This window comes from Sander vitreus, chromosome 2, assembly GCF_031162955.1.
Source record: "Sander vitreus isolate 19-12246 chromosome 2, sanVit1, whole genome shotgun sequence".
NCBI classification, from domain to species: domain Eukaryota; kingdom Metazoa; phylum Chordata; class Actinopteri; order Perciformes; family Percidae; genus Sander; species Sander vitreus.
This window is the reverse complement of record NC_135856.1, coordinates 24,446,576-24,462,191: the sequence shown is the minus strand read 5'-3', so window position 1 is coordinate 24,462,191 and position 15,616 is coordinate 24,446,576. Positions and strand designations below refer to the sequence as shown.

The 15,616-nt window shown below is 41.3% G+C and overlaps 1 protein-coding gene across 8 annotated transcripts in view; it reads left to right on the top strand.

The window, feature by feature from the left end:
• inpp4b (inositol polyphosphate-4-phosphatase type II B) overlaps positions 1-15,616 on the top strand; it is a 144,988-nt gene that overhangs the window by 70,921 nt on the left and 58,451 nt on the right. For all 8 annotated transcript variants that reach the window (XM_078262436.1, XM_078262421.1, XM_078262428.1 and 5 more), the window contains one exon: positions 13,193-13,304. In XM_078262436.1, coding sequence (XP_078118562.1) covers positions 13,193-13,304 — 112 coding nt within the window. The remainder of the gene's footprint in view (positions 1-13,192; positions 13,305-15,616) is intronic.

Here is a 15,616-nt window from a genome sequence, read left to right as displayed (position 1 = left end):
TATCTGAGCCTGACCTAAAAGAATAACCATCCAACTATCTGATACAATTATACTGACGAAAAATTGTATGTTTGTGTGGGTGTGTGTATGGGTTTGTCCATACTTGTCTTAGTCATGTTGTGGAGACATTCATCTTTTTACACAGTGACATTTCGGGGACTTTCCTCCCATTTGGGATAAGGAGCTAGTCCACACATGGTAAGACTTGGTTTTTGGTTGAGGTTAGGTAACGGCTGGGGTTCAAAATGTAGTGTTTATGGTTACAGTCCTCCTAAGTCAGAAAAATAGCATTTTGTGTGCATTTGGTTGGGGAGTTCTTCGGGGGAATTCTAAATAAATGATCTCCATATTGTAAACGGCATGACACAAAAATGCCAGGCAACAACTTTTATGTGTATATGTCTGTGTGTGTGCCAAAGCAGTCTTGCTAATTACACTGCTCTGTGGCGGGATTCCTCTTCCCTCCCTTGTGACAGTCGCACACACTGACATATGTCGCCATTTCTCACTGTGTAGTCATTAGCTGCTCAATTTAAAGCAGAGGAATATTTAGTCTGGAAAAAAAGGAAATGGAGGATAATTATTAAACATATAAATGTCTTTCTTCATGGCGTCTTTGTGTTAACCATGTAGCAGTGAATAGATGAATATGTACTGAAGCACTAGGGGGAGACTAAAGAACACTTAGTGTATGGCTGGTGGGACATGTTTTATCTGTAGTTTGCACATTGAGGTAGGTGTGTGTGTGTGTGTGTGTGTGTGTGTGTGTGTGTGTGTGTGTGTGTGTGTGTGTGTGTGTGTGTGTGTGTGTGTGTGTGTGTGTGTTTTAAAATTGATGTAGGTAAAATGGTTTTAATAATACATTTTATTTAAAGCACCTTTCATGACACCCAAGGTCACTTCACAAACAAAAAAGGTCGTTAAAATTATAGTCATCTCATAAAAATACAAATAAAAGTCAGTTAGTCAGTCCGCAAGCCATCTTGAAGAGATATGTTTTAAGTCTGTTTTTAAAGTCAGTAATTGAGTCACTTGTCTGATGTAGTCTGGCAGTGGATTCCACTCAGTGGTTTACACTCACATCACCTTACATGCACACTAGCACACACACAGAATAGCCATGCATACACATTACATACATACACACAGTGCTTTGCATGAAGTATATATATGGTAATACTAACTCACACATGCCACATATGCATTTAAAAGATGGAGAAAAGGCACTCAGGTGGGATGAAATAAATGCACACATTGCCTGCTCATTTTTCCTCCTTAAATACTAAAAATGTTTTTTTTTTCCACACAGTTCTTCTGCATAATCTGTGAGATCCCCCAGGCATCACGCTCATGGGCAGAATATGAAAATAACTAAGTCGGCCAATACTGCACAGTGGCATCAAAATGTAACTCTGAGAGAAAAATGGGGGGGGGAAGAAGAAATATTCCATTGACAATCTGACTTAAGTACCTGCCATTACTTATCACAATTCCAATAAAACCCAAGCATAGTATAGACTTGTGAACCTAACATCCATGTTAAACAAGGTAAGATATATTAGTCTGGGTCAATCATTCATCAGGTTCTTCCTATAGCAACATACCACATATAGGTCAAAGGGATGGGAAAATGAGATGTATTAGAAGCCAAAGATGGGGGAGAGACATTTAATAAATCTGGCCCGACATGGTGCTGAGGCATGCTAGGAGCACAGCTCATGCCAAGTCCTTGTCTAAGTGATGAGAGGGTGATAATGAGGACAAAATGAAGGGAGGAAGAGGGGAAGAGAGTAGGTGTATAGAGTCATGTCTGACAGGTTTCTGTTTTTTTATTATTTAGGCCATCCTCTATTTTTTTCTCTGAGATTACATTGTTGTGTGCAATCATTCAAGCACCCTGCTGTGATAATGTAACAGAGAGCAATGCAATCTTTCCTTTTGCTCCATCTCCAATATGTGCACCGGAGAAGCTGAGGGTCATGCATAATATCCTGTCTGCATTGCTATTTAATATCATCCTCAATAATGCAATTCGGTGTCCATTTGTAGGCATATACTGGCTTAAAATATTACATTTTTTGTATTTCTTGCAGATTGTATTGCACAACAATGTGCTGCTTGTTTATTTCTATCTAAACCTAATTAATTAGGAGGTATATTGTATACTGTACACACATTTTATATTTAAACACATATTTAACACAACCTTCATTCCACATTTTTTATATTAAATTTGTGTGAAACTGTATGAACGTTGAAATAGACTGAAAGACTTGTGTAGCCACTAAGAGAAGGTTAATTGTCATTGTGTTGCTGTATTTCTTTTGGTGCCTGATTCCACTAACCTTGGGAAATCTCTAGAGTCACAAGATCATTGTTGTTTCAACAATCTCAACAAACATGAAAACCTTACTTCTGTTGGACTTGTGTTTGTCCAATCATGCATGCTGCATATCCACTGTGACATGTATCTTACATTAGCATAACAAGAAGCTCATGTTGACTCATAATGTTGACACTGTTTGGAGTAAAGTGAGTTAGGCTGCACTGCAGGGATATGATGCTCGGGTGCATTTCTATTATTTTCTTCACCCGCATTTACATAAATGGTCACTCAGGTTCTGGTCACTTAGTGTTTGTGAGCAAAAGGAGTTAGGATGTGTGCATACATTTGTTGTTTCAGACATTGGCATTTGTGGAAATACACACACACACACACACACACACACACACACACACACACACACACACACACACACACACACACACACCCCACAGGGGCTTTTAGATGTGTGGTCCAAATCTTTAAATAGCCTTCATGTTTTTGTAGTGAAGGCTGACTGTTTCTTTGCAAAGTCCAAACAAAGACATTCATTCTTCATTTTAGGTCAAGGTCAAATATTTATCTAGTTGCCTTAGCCCAGTAATAGTATACTGCACCATGAAAGTGTCTCTTATTTATGTACCAAAGCTATTTTTTTACTTTAGAGAAAGAGGGAGAGATGGAGAGAGATAACTACTCAACCGTAATGAAAAAAACATATCCTGTCTAGAGTTTTGGCTTCTTTGCACTTCTCTTTTTGTGTCCAGTAGAGGGGGAAGCACGGAGGTTATATTATTATTACAATGTACATACACTCCACTATTTTCATAAAATTCACATTCCTAAACTGTTCTATGTTAGTCTGAAGTTATATTATTCTGGAAGATGCATAACTTTGCAGAACCCCTACATTGTTTCTTTTTAACATGGAGAGGAAGCAGAATGCTACCTACTTGCCTTGTCTATACCAATGACCTGTATCAAAACAGCTCTTAAATCTATTTCATTCACTGAGACAGAGAAGAGAGCTAAGTGCTGCCTGCCATATCCAGATTTTGAAAGGCTAGTTTTTTATAGCAGAGTTGTGGCTGACCTTTTTTTAATGTGTTTTTTAAAAGTGACTTTGACTCCCTTAGGGAGACTTAGCCCAAGACTCACCTGATTGTTATGATCTCAATCTGCACACTGCACATATTTAGTTTAAATGTACTCCCTGTCATGTTTGTGTGTGACTGTAAAAATAGTTTTATAGCACTTATGACGTATGACTTTCATGAGCTTGAAACTAAAAATGCCAGTGACCATCTAAAATTAAAGGGAAAAAAGCCCTATTTAAATTATTTTCAGTGACACTTAGGCATAACAAATGGGTCCAGAGTAAAATATTCCAACATTTGAATTTGGTCATTTGAATCCTAATTATGTTGGTGATAGATGTCCCATTGTTCAGGAGCTCCAACATGTTGGCATTCAGCTCATAACATAGCTTCTGTAGTTGAGGTTGAAGTACATGCAGGTGGAAGCGCTACCCTTAGCGTGGCGCACAGCTTGAAACTGCCACTGAGCACTGCGCTCAAAGTTGTTGCCAACCTTTCAAGGCGCAACCATGAAAGGAGGTAGCCAGAAGCAGTGATGACGTATACCTGCATTGCACTTTGCTGAAGTGCCTGCATTATCCTCTGTGCGCTACCTTGCTAGTCTGGCTGACCAAGCTCAATCTTTTAAGATTGAACATTAGTCTGGGGAGTCTGCTCTGTATTTTCTCTGCACAAGAGGCGTGATCAACGGTCTTTGGTGTTTTTTGCCCCCAACGTCTCCTCCCAATGGCAATGGTTATGTTTAAGGTTAAGGTTAGGGTTAGCTGCCTGGAAGGCGCCGTTGGAGGCAACAAACACCATCGACCGTGATCAACGGGCATGGTTCAAATGACTTTGTACGCAATTGGATAGTCCTTCAACCAATCAGACCAACAATCCGGGTGACGTAGAAGCGACAGCGGCATCAATGGGTTGCTGCCATGGAGTACTGTGCTTTGGTGGATTGTAAACAAAAAGCTGCTTGGTCGCTTCTCTATCATCATCGTGTTAAACCCGCCGATAGCACGCCAGGTGGATAAGCGAGTTTGAGTTTGTGATTGGTTCCCGCAAATTTGTAACGGAAGCAGGATAGATAAACGTACAGGTTTCCAGCCTGAGCTGCAGCGTGAAATCAAATCGCTGGCAGATCGGGCTGGATTTACCCAGTCTACTACCTTGCAGTTTTACCACCTGCATTAAGTGCTGGCTTGTAGGAATCTATGGCGGTCTAGATACTATGGGTTGGCTTTTTATTGAAGAGCAATTACAGAACCAAACTATCAGTTTGACAGAGATGAAAGGAGACTGTTTTGTTGGCTCTTTTACACTTTGTTAAAAAAATATTTACGAAGCCTTAGTGATTCCCTATGGGGGCATCTACTCCCTCTCTCTCTCTGTTAGTGAGTCATTACACTTGACACAGACTGTGATTTTCTTCTCAGTAAGTTTCAGTAATCTGATGCATGTGTGAGAACGATTTTAGTAGTTTTCCGTGTTTTGCAATGTGGCTAGCTTAGTTAGACCCCTACCACTTAAGTGCTGACAATGTTTTCATTGAGTGTGTGGTAATTAAAGTGATCATTGAGGGCATACAGTACGCTCTTTGTCACTGCACCACCTGCCCTCTTCCACTCAAACATCACCTCCACCCACGTTCATTCAATTGTCATTGATCTGCATTAAGCTTTTCAATGACTTCACACTGAATGAATGCCAGCCATCTTCATCATCAGAACAGGACATGCACCTTTTTGATCATTCTCATCTTAACTGTGACACTCTACTACTATACCTATACACACATACACAAAAAAGCTTGATATATAATTGTGCTACAGTAATAATGCAACAAGAACTGTTGTATGTAGAGCAGACACGTGTGTGTGTGTGTGTCAGTAAATATTTTGACAAGTGCAGTAGCTCCTGACTTATAAGTCCCTATAATATTACACTAATAACCTGGGTGACATAAATAAAATATAATAAACTCGCTGTTGAGTTGCAACAGAACGTAAAGTGTGTTACTATATAATACATTAAAGATAAATGTGGATAAAATCATAATCAAAGGAATATTTTAAAACATTGCAGTACAGTCAGAAGTTGCATAAAAAAAATCTGAGTATCTCTGCAAAGTACTGGAATATGGATTTCAGTAGTGAACATTTAATGTTACAGATAAAGTTTTGTTAAACTCAAATGAGATTCATGATATCAGTTGCTAATATGGCTGCTAGGTAATATATTGGACAATATTTAGAATGAGCCCCACCTTTGCAGTCTCATAAGCATCGGCATTGCTCATACGGCCCCTGGTGTCTCATCCAGCTCACACTGCTGTGATCAGTGGTAACATGTGTAGCCATGCTCCTCAGCATGAAATCTCTCTATAGGCCTGTACTAAACACAGCAGGCGGTGGACATGAGAATAATTTCTTGACCCATTCTTACCTTAACCACATCCCTACACTGCGGTGTTGAGTTCAATTGAGACCATCTTTTTAGTTCTCTTTTTTTCCCATGGCCGCTAGCAATAATGGGCTAGACTAAAGAGGATGGTTTAAGATTTTAAGATACATTTTTTTATTATTTTTTATACTTTTGAACATACAACATACAGAACAAACAAATACAATTGAACAAAAACCCTTGACTTGGCTTTGTTAATCCTTGCTGTAGAGAGCTCAAGCATAACTATGTCTAGGAAAGTACGCCAACCGCTGTTTTATACAAAGCAAGGGGGGGCCCAGACCATGTGCAGGAAGGTTCCAGTTTGTTCAGGTTGACAGAATGTGCAATAGGGAGTGGGAATGACTTTAGAGACGTATCTCTTCTGAGGAGTCCAATATGTCCTATGGCATATGTTGAAGTGGATATACTGGTGATTTGGGTTCTTGGAGCAGTGGAAAATGTCTCAAACTGTCTCCCAATTAATTGCGTTCCCCTCAGGGCTCAGCTCTCGCTCCCATTTCTTTACTATTGGGAGTTCTCCTACGGATACTTGCATCAGTTTAACATAAATCCTGGACACTAATCCTCTCACAGGAAAATCATCAAACCATTTAATGATTGGGTGCGCCTCAAGACTGTTCCCCCATGGCACTCCATAACATTTTAGGGCTGACCTTAAGCAAAAGATGTCCTAGGGACCTCAAAGCTAGCTCTCAGGTCTTCAAAACTTGACATTCCGTTCTCATTGAATAGCTGGTCTAAAGTATGATAGTTTAAGATTTTAATATTTGACATGCAGTAGCTTCCTCTCACAGCTGCAATGCAATGGAACCATTTAATGTTTCTTCATGTGTACAGTACAATATTCATTTAAATTAAATATTATATTTGTGAATCTCTCTGCCATAGTAGCCTGTGTATTAATGTAGCACAAGGCATTTTCTCATTGAGTTTTCGGTGTTCTTTCCTACATCAACGGCTTTCTCTTCATCTCCCCTGTCTGAGTCCCAGCCTGGATTTACAATGTTGGTTAAAGTAATAGCATCCTTTCTAGATAGTTTTTTTTTCACCTTGCTTCTTCTGTGAAAACAGCTTAACCCAAACGGTTTCTGACACTGGTTAAGCACTAACATAAAAGTAAATGTAGTGTGAAGACACTTCTCGTCATGCAAGAATAGTAAAAGTGTGTGTGATGTGACTGGAACAAATAGGATGCATTAAAACTCACAAATCTTGCGCAAGTATGCATCTTTCCCTGACGCAGCTCCCATTCTGCTTATTTCAGATGTATTGCAACAGACAAACAGATTTTTTACATTGCATAAATTTGCATTGAGAACAGATTTTTACGAAACTTTAATACAAGATACACAGCTTGTTTTGCATTAATTTTAGATTCAAACTGAATATATATTTTTTGTGGAAGTCTCTTTCATCAAGAGGAAACCAGAGCAGTTTTTTTCTTTGGGAATATACTTCAAGTAGTCCAGACAAGCCAGAGAGTGTGTGCTCAGTATAGGGTCCCCTGGTGATTCTGGCCAGCTCTATGAACAATGCCTCCTGTGTAGTTTTATTGATTGAATCAGTCCTTAAGTTGCGAAATGTTCAAGTACTGCTGAATCACATGATGATGATATTCATCCCCAATGAAAATCAGGACAGTCAGTATCACTTCTAAGGCTTGCATTCCCCATTATTACAGTCTTCTGTCCTAACATCTGTCCTCAGTGAAAACTACCCAGCTCTATATTTAGCCCACCAGTCCAGCTTTATATAGGTCAAGAATCCCATCTACACTTCCACTGCTACACTTCAAGACTTAAGCATTCTTGGTGCCTGTGTAGGATCCTGGCAATTAGTTTTCTCTGACCACTCCCATTTCACAGGCAACATACAGTTACAAGGTGAAGGTCTGAATGTCTCCTAAACTAAATCCTCTGTAAATGTAATGTAAATGCTTTTCTAGTCTTAACGACTACTCAAAGCACTTTTACATAGTACAGGAACCATTCACACACATTCATACACTGTGACCGAGGCTGTCGTACAAGGTGCCACCTGCTCATCAGATTAACATTCACACACGTTTACACTCCGATGTGCAGCATCGGGGGAAATTTGGGGTTTAGTGTCTTGCCCAAGGACACTTCGACATGGGACTGCAGAGCCAGGGATCGAACCACCAACCTTCCGATTGGCGACCGCTCTACCACTGAGCCACAGCCGCCCCTGTGGACAAAATCCGGAGCAAAAATCAAAATAGTTTTTCCAGGTCCTGCTGTTTTTTTGTTTTTTTTTAGTATCCTACAGTTGAAGCAAAGGCCCTTGTGAGGGGAAAAGCAAATGGTGTTTTGGTTCATTTCTGTGTCCGTCTGTGTCTGTCTTCCCACAGATAAAAGCGCCTGACAGCCCCAGAACTATTGCTGCTTTGAAGTTGTTTGATGAACTTTACCCACCCATGTTCTGTTATATTCAGACCTTTGAAAAATGGATGGTTAGAGGATGGATACCCGAACCAAGCCCGTCAGGACCTGTCGGGACCCGTCGGGACAGGCCGGGTTCGGACAGATATTTAGAAATGATGTTCGGGTTCGGGTCAGACTCGGTCACATCAACGCGCTAAGGCATTGAACATTTTAAATTTAAAACAGCTTATTAAGTAGTTGTGCGCCTGTGTTAACATGTGCTTGTTGCCCCATGTGTGCTAATGCGCTCATCTGTTGACATTTCCGAATGCCTTCCTATAGTTGCTTAATAAAAGCGGGCTTTCCACACAAACAAACGTACATGTGTCATTAGTATTAGAAAAAAATGAGATTTAAACTGTGTCGGGCTCGGGTCGGGCTCGGACATAAATATGTTAATGCCTCGGGCTGGGTTCGGATGCAGGCCGGGCTCAGACAGAAAAATGCATCCCGATCCGCACTCTAGTGCGAGTCTTCCCTTCTTTAGGTTCACAAGGCAGCAGAAAGAGGGCATTTTCTTGGCCACTTTTACTCTTCTTTTAGTCTTTTAACAGCGTCCATTTTTTTATCGTGAGATTAACGTTCTTTCTGGCATAGCAAATGGCATTTGTAGATTTTTCACATGCTGTTGCAACAACTAGTAACGTTAGAAAAACTACAACACCACAGCGGATCTAGCTAGACCGGAAACAAAACAGGCACGCCGCAAACACTTGTTTGGGCTTGAAAGCCGGCCAAAGAGTCTGACGAGACAGCGGCAGCCCCGCTGCGCTCCATACCCAGGAGAAAGTCACTGTTTCTGGGTTACTGGACAACCGGGGCTCGGGGCTCTGCGGAGCTGGCCGGCTGCCGGCATAACTATAGTATATTTACAGTTTGAATTTTGTCACGCCACTTATATTACAGCTACCCTAAGGTCTTACAAAACTAACGCTTGTGTCCGATTTCAATTTAATGCATTTTTGTGAATATGAGGGGTTTCGTTAGCTGCTGGTGTCCCTTCAATCCTATGGGTAAAGATCGCGGCTACCTGCAGGCCCTGGAGCTCCATCACGGTCTCGACATTTGGTAGTCCAGTAACCCAGAAACAGTGACTTTGCGCGGGTATGGAGCACCGCGGGCTTCCGGTCGTGATGGAGATCTATCTAGCTCACAGCGAGCCGGGGTCTGTGAAGGAGGACACGGCGGGCGGCGAGGCAGCACCAGCCGCTGTCATGTTAGCCTGCTGAGCTTCTGCTGAACTGCGACACACAGTCGTACAAAATTTGCAATTAGCCATCAATTTTCGTAAAATGGCCCATATTTGACCTCTACATAGTTGATTTCTCGCATAAAAAAGTCTCAGAAGTGAATTTATTAATTAAATAGCGGACCTCTGGAGATCTGTGTGACCTAGCTAGATTCAGAAGACTAAGCTGACCTCAGGTCAGTGGTGTAGCCTATGCAAATGTTGGGGCGTGACAAAGACTAGGAATTGAGGACTTGACGTCAACTTTTAGCTTTATTGAGATTCGCCCGTTTTCAGCAGCAGTTTCAAATTGTGAGATTTGCAGAGGAAAAAGGTGTCAATGGGATTTTGAGGTTCTATGTATGTCCTATTTACCCTCCAAACTGTCGTTTTTCAACTATGACAAGGTAAAATTGGTTTTGCATTCTATCACCCCTTTAAATTTAAAATGTTCAATGCCTTATCGCCCTGATGTAACCGAGCCCGACCTGAACCCGAACATCATTTCTAAATATCTGACCCGGCCCGTCGGGTACCATCAGGTCCTGTCGGGCTTGGGTCGGGTATCTATGGTCCTGTGTGTGCATACACACAGGACCATATGTATCAATGGAGAGATGTCAGAGCAAAGTTGCAGCTGTCACATAGTTGGCTCTCCAAGCTGTTGGGGGTTCAGTGCCTTGCTCAAGGGCACCTCATTATTGCCCAGGAGAGAAGCTGTGTTGGGAAGCAATGTTTATTTCCTAGCTTGTGTATTTTCATCCCAAGGATAAAATTGGTTAGACATAGGATTACAACTCATTGAATCTTTGCACGAAAGAGGAAATGTTCTGACTGAACTATATCATTTTATTTTGGGGATCCTTAGTGGATAATACTGTGAATTTTCTATAAATTTGTCTGTAAAGAGAGAATGTTTTTATTCCTGAGTAGAAGTAAATGTAAGATTTGACACTCAGTAGCAGACTTTTATTTTATACAAATGATTTATTGTCTCTCGTTTGAGCAGTTGCTGTATAGCACCGTGTATACGCACTTAACGCGTATGGCTCATACATCAGGGGCCTCTAAGACCGGCAAGGTACAGATCAGGTATTTAAAACAAATTACACTGCATGTTCCTACATTGGAAATGTGTTTGTGAATTGCAAGAGAGGCTTTTAAAAGAAAATAACTGTTAAATGTATGGCACTTCCCTGATAACTAATTCTTTTTTGAATTGTGCCAAATTCTTAGCAGCCATTTTAAGCACATTATTTTTGTCACTTTAACAAAGCTGTCTGATTAGTGTTGTCATAAAAGAGGTCCTGGTGCAATTAGAGCTTCTTTTTTAAAGATGGGCTTGCAGGCAAAGTACAATCTGCAGATTTGTTTCCTTGCCAGCTCTAACAGACTGAAAGAGATGGGTGGAGTAGGAGGGGATGTGGGAGGGTGAGGATATTGGAAGACGGGGCTTCTTTCTCATCCATGGCTCGCCACAAATTTTTCAAAGTTAATTTGGGGTCAGTTAGTGTGCATGGTAAGGGTTTGTGTCACTGCAGACCAGACATTCTGTCACAAAGTTAACTTATCTGCCCTTTTCTTTGCTTGATTTTAGCAGAATTTGTACAATAAATGTATAAAGATTGTATTTGAACAGGTGCTGAGTTTACGTTTGGCCGCAAATCAAGACAATCACACAATATATCTCTCAAAGGCATAAATCAATTATCTTAAAGCAATTCTAAGAAATCTCCCCTGTCTGTTTAAATGGAGAATTTCATTAGTGGATTGAGGCAGAGCAATCTAAAGAGTAAAGGGCCACTGTAACCCCCAAGGTTTGGATAGGGACGACTATTACTGAATGTGAAGCATGTTAATCTCCATTTCCTCGATTATGTGTGGGCCACTGTCAGTACATACTGTTTGTTCAAAGTCAGGGTGACTTTGTTTTACTATGCTTCAGTCCTGTGTTGCACAGAGAAACAGAGGGAGAGAGAGGTGATGAGGAATGGGGGGAAATAGAAAGATGAGCAGAGGTGTAAACACTGAGACAGCTGTCAGGCAAGGGACAATGATTAGATTTATAATCCAAGCAATGTTATTTTCTCTGATCGGGGACTGCTGTAAGACATTAAGCGCTAACTGAAGCTCCCAGTGTCCCGCTGCAGAGACACGTTTTCCTCCCTCTCCCTCCTTGGAATCCCAATCCTCCTCTCCTGTTTTCCCTCACATTTCTCCCTACCTCTCCTCAGCATCTCTTCTTCCCTTTTTCTCTTTTCCCTTGGCCGTGGTTAGATTTTCTCCCTCATGTCCGACCAAGATGTATAGGTCTTGAAAGCATCCTTTCTGCTTCCATCACCCTCTAAAGCCCGACCGATAAAGGATTTTTAAGGCCGATATCGATTCAAATATTTGGTTATTTAAAAATCCGATATTCCAATATATCGGCCGATATATATATATTTTTAATCCAGAAACATGTAACAAAACATAAACAGATTTCCCTAACATTAGTTATTTGTAGTTGTTTATGAGTCCTCACTAAAATAATATGATAATGCAGTTTAAAAATAAACGTGTTTGTTTTATTGTCAGAACAGAACAGAGGAACATCAAGATATATTAACGTTAAATAAAATGTAGAAAAATATAAACTTAAGATATGAAACTTAAAGTCGTTTGAACAAAAACACAATAACATCTAAGTGTTGCCAACAGGGACGTTGTAGAGCGCCCTCTGGTGGACAAACTATGAAACACAAACACTCATAACATGGTTGAAGGGCGTTTTGTCAGCTTTTATTTCATTTTTTAAATATTCATTTATCAGAATCATTTATTTGTCATTAGAAATTATTCTGATAAATGAATATTTAAAAAAATAAAAATAATTTATCATCCATTATAAATGCCGATACCGATAGTTTGGAAAATGCCTAATATCGGCCCGCCGATATATATCGGTCGGGCTCTATCACCCTCCTTGTGTTTTCTCCTCCTCAGTCAGGGGTGTGTCATCCTTCCACCCCCTGTCTCCCCAGACCTCTGGCTGGCACACAACATCCAATATTTTCTCCAGCTGGAGTGGAACTGAGCACATTAGGGATGGGTCTGCTAAGGTGATCAGACTTGCTTCTGTAATGCCCAGAGACCATTTTTCTTCATTTGAAAGCATCTGTCTTACTGCCAATACTATAGATTTTCTATCAGCTCCTTCATCATGGCTCTATGATTGGGAACGTGATGGTCGGGCTCCCTCATATGAAAACTCCAGTATCAATTTTGTGTCTGTCAGGGCACATAGCCTGGGTTATTAGACTGCCAATTGTAACAGTTATACGAAATGTTCCTTCCTTCACCCCCGTCAACTTTCCGCTGGAGCAGCCTCAGCTTTATTCTGCTTGTACACTCTTCTGCCGAATCTGTCAGAAAAAGAAAGTGCCGCAGTTCAAGCATCAGTGTCCTGATTCCAGCTTTATAACTTCACAACCTGTTTGAGGCTTGAAATAAGCTCATTAGGGTTGTAGAGTTTGGGGGCCCAACATGGAGCTGAATCTTTTTCAGGGCCATGGGGTGGTAGTAGCTGGAGGAAAAGATGCTTTTACAGAACAGACTTTTTATTCAACAAATTAAATGACACACTAACTCTCTTCCTGTCTCCCTCTAGGTCGTCTGATGGTGTGTGCGCAGCGGGAACGGTGGTGGTAAGTCGTCTGAAGATGGGGGAGATGGAGGAGGTTGACGTAGACCACATCACCACTGACACACCATCACACAAGGTAAAATAGCAGGGTGAAGACACAAAGCAAGAGTCCCCATGCTCCAGATGCCTAGCGCTAATGCTAGGATTAGACTGGCACTGCTCAAGTCCTCAAATGAGATTAAATAAACTTCAGTAAACCCTAATGGGGATTTAGAGGATGTGTGTGCGTGAAATGTCTGTGTCTGTGAGTACATTTGTGCTGTCTCTCTGTCATATAGAGAAAAGATTAAAGAGAGACCGGCCAAATTAGCATCTTGACATTTATACATTTGACCCTGTTTACGTGGGATTGTATAGCCAGTCCTGCAGCCTTCCTTCATCCGACCAGGTGGCAGATGCTTCTTGAATGCAGCTTTCTTGCCGCCATCACCCTCGTCTCCACTCTAATCTCATACAATACATACCGCTTAACTCAGCTCTGAAGTGACTTAACATAATCAGGGGAGAGAAAGAGAGTATTCTCCTTCAGAGTTTGACAGTAAACCGAAGATTGCGTCATCCGAATGGGCTGCCACCACACCAGAAATGAAGTTGTATGTACTCTGATTTCACTTAATTTTCTGAACATTCCTAATTGAGCCAGATTTGTTAAACATTTGTCAAGTGAGTGTGTGCTGTAGAGCCAGAGTTGGGTATTAAAAAGTAAAGAAGGAGCTTTAATGATGTTTCTGATCTGTAAAGGGGAACATTCAGAATGTCTCTCACCACAGCTCTGCAAGGCAGAATGGATACTTGTAGTCCTTGCTTTTGATTTGCTGTGTTGTGTGTGTATTTTGTGTGCATGTGTGTGTGTGTGTGTGTGTATGTGTGTGTGTGTGTGTGTGTGTGTGTGTGTGTGTGTGTGTGTGTGTGTGTGTGTGTGTGTGTGTGTGTGTGTGTGTGTGTGTGTGTGTGTGTGTGTGTGTCTGTGTGTGTGTGTTGTGTGTGAATCACTGTCTTATATAATTGACTAAGGGCTTCTACATGGCTGACTGGCTTTCAGTTCTGCCCACCCATTTTGCTGGTGCAGGGAGGTTCCCTGCTAGGCTCCAGAGTGTCACTGACAATCTGCCCATGTTGACTTGATGAGTGTGTGTGTGTGTGTGTGTGTTTGTGTGTGTGTGTGTGTGTGTGTGTGTGTGTGGAGGGGGGGGGGGGGGGGGCTGTCTATGGGTGTGTGCAACTGTCGGTGGGTGTGCGTGTTTGTGGGTGTTGTCACAGTACATTTTCCTTGGTGTGTTGTTTCTGTTGCAGAAGATGATGGGAGGGAAGAGGGAAGGGATGTGACAAACATTAGGGAGGGCTCACTTGAGACTCAATACTCACTTGTGGGGAAGTTCAATTTGTTCAATTTACCTTAGCCGTGTGCGTGTCTTGCTTCCTGAATGTACTGTTTGTGTGTGTGTGTGTGTGTGTGTGTGTGTGTGTGTGTGTGTGTGTGTGTGTGTGTGTGTGTGTGTGTGTGTGTCATTGTTTGAGTTGCTGCTACTCATGAATATCCCACGGGCCCCTCAAAAACAGTCAGCTGAAACAAGAAAGAGACTCCAGTCACCTTTGATCTGATCTCTTTACATATTTTAGTCATCAAAGAGCCATCCAACACATGCTGTCCGCTGCCTACAATTACAATGGGACTCCTTTCACAGCTGTGGCCCTTGGCTCATTGTTAATACCTTTCATTATCTGAGACCTTGCTTGCTTCCTGCTTGCTGAAATGTCCATATTGTTTCTGTCTGTTTTGTTCAACAGACACATTTTATTTTAGAGTTTGTGTATGTGAGCATGGGTGTTGGGTTGGGTGTCTATTTTATTCAAGATCAGTTTCTAAGCTAGGAGAGGTGATGGATTGTTTCTAGTAGCCATTAAAGTCCTGTTCTGGCGACAGGTTTGGCTGTCTAGCTGTGTTAAATGGTTCATCAGACAGGAAGGAGCTGACATACAGCAAGCAAAAAAAGTTGTTAGTTGTCAGTATTGGTTTGATGAGGAGTCCCAGACTTAATGCATCAAGAGGCATTGAAGGTTTTCAGTATCAAAGGCCTAGCAGCTGTGACATGGACATATTTGAGTTTTATAAGTAGCAAGGTGTACGGATACAAGGGTATACAGTTTTACACTATTTATGTAATTAACAGGCTGACAACTCTCACGCATAAGCTGTGAGTCTCACGCAATTGACACTTTTCACACTCTCACTGGCACATCCATTTTCTCATGCAATGAAAAACAAATGTATAACTGATAGCACTGCGGTATAAAAAGAGGACACAGACAGCACACTGACACACTGAATTTCCTCATATTTGAACTGTCATACATTTTCAATGTAATCCTGTTCAAGATGTCCCTAAG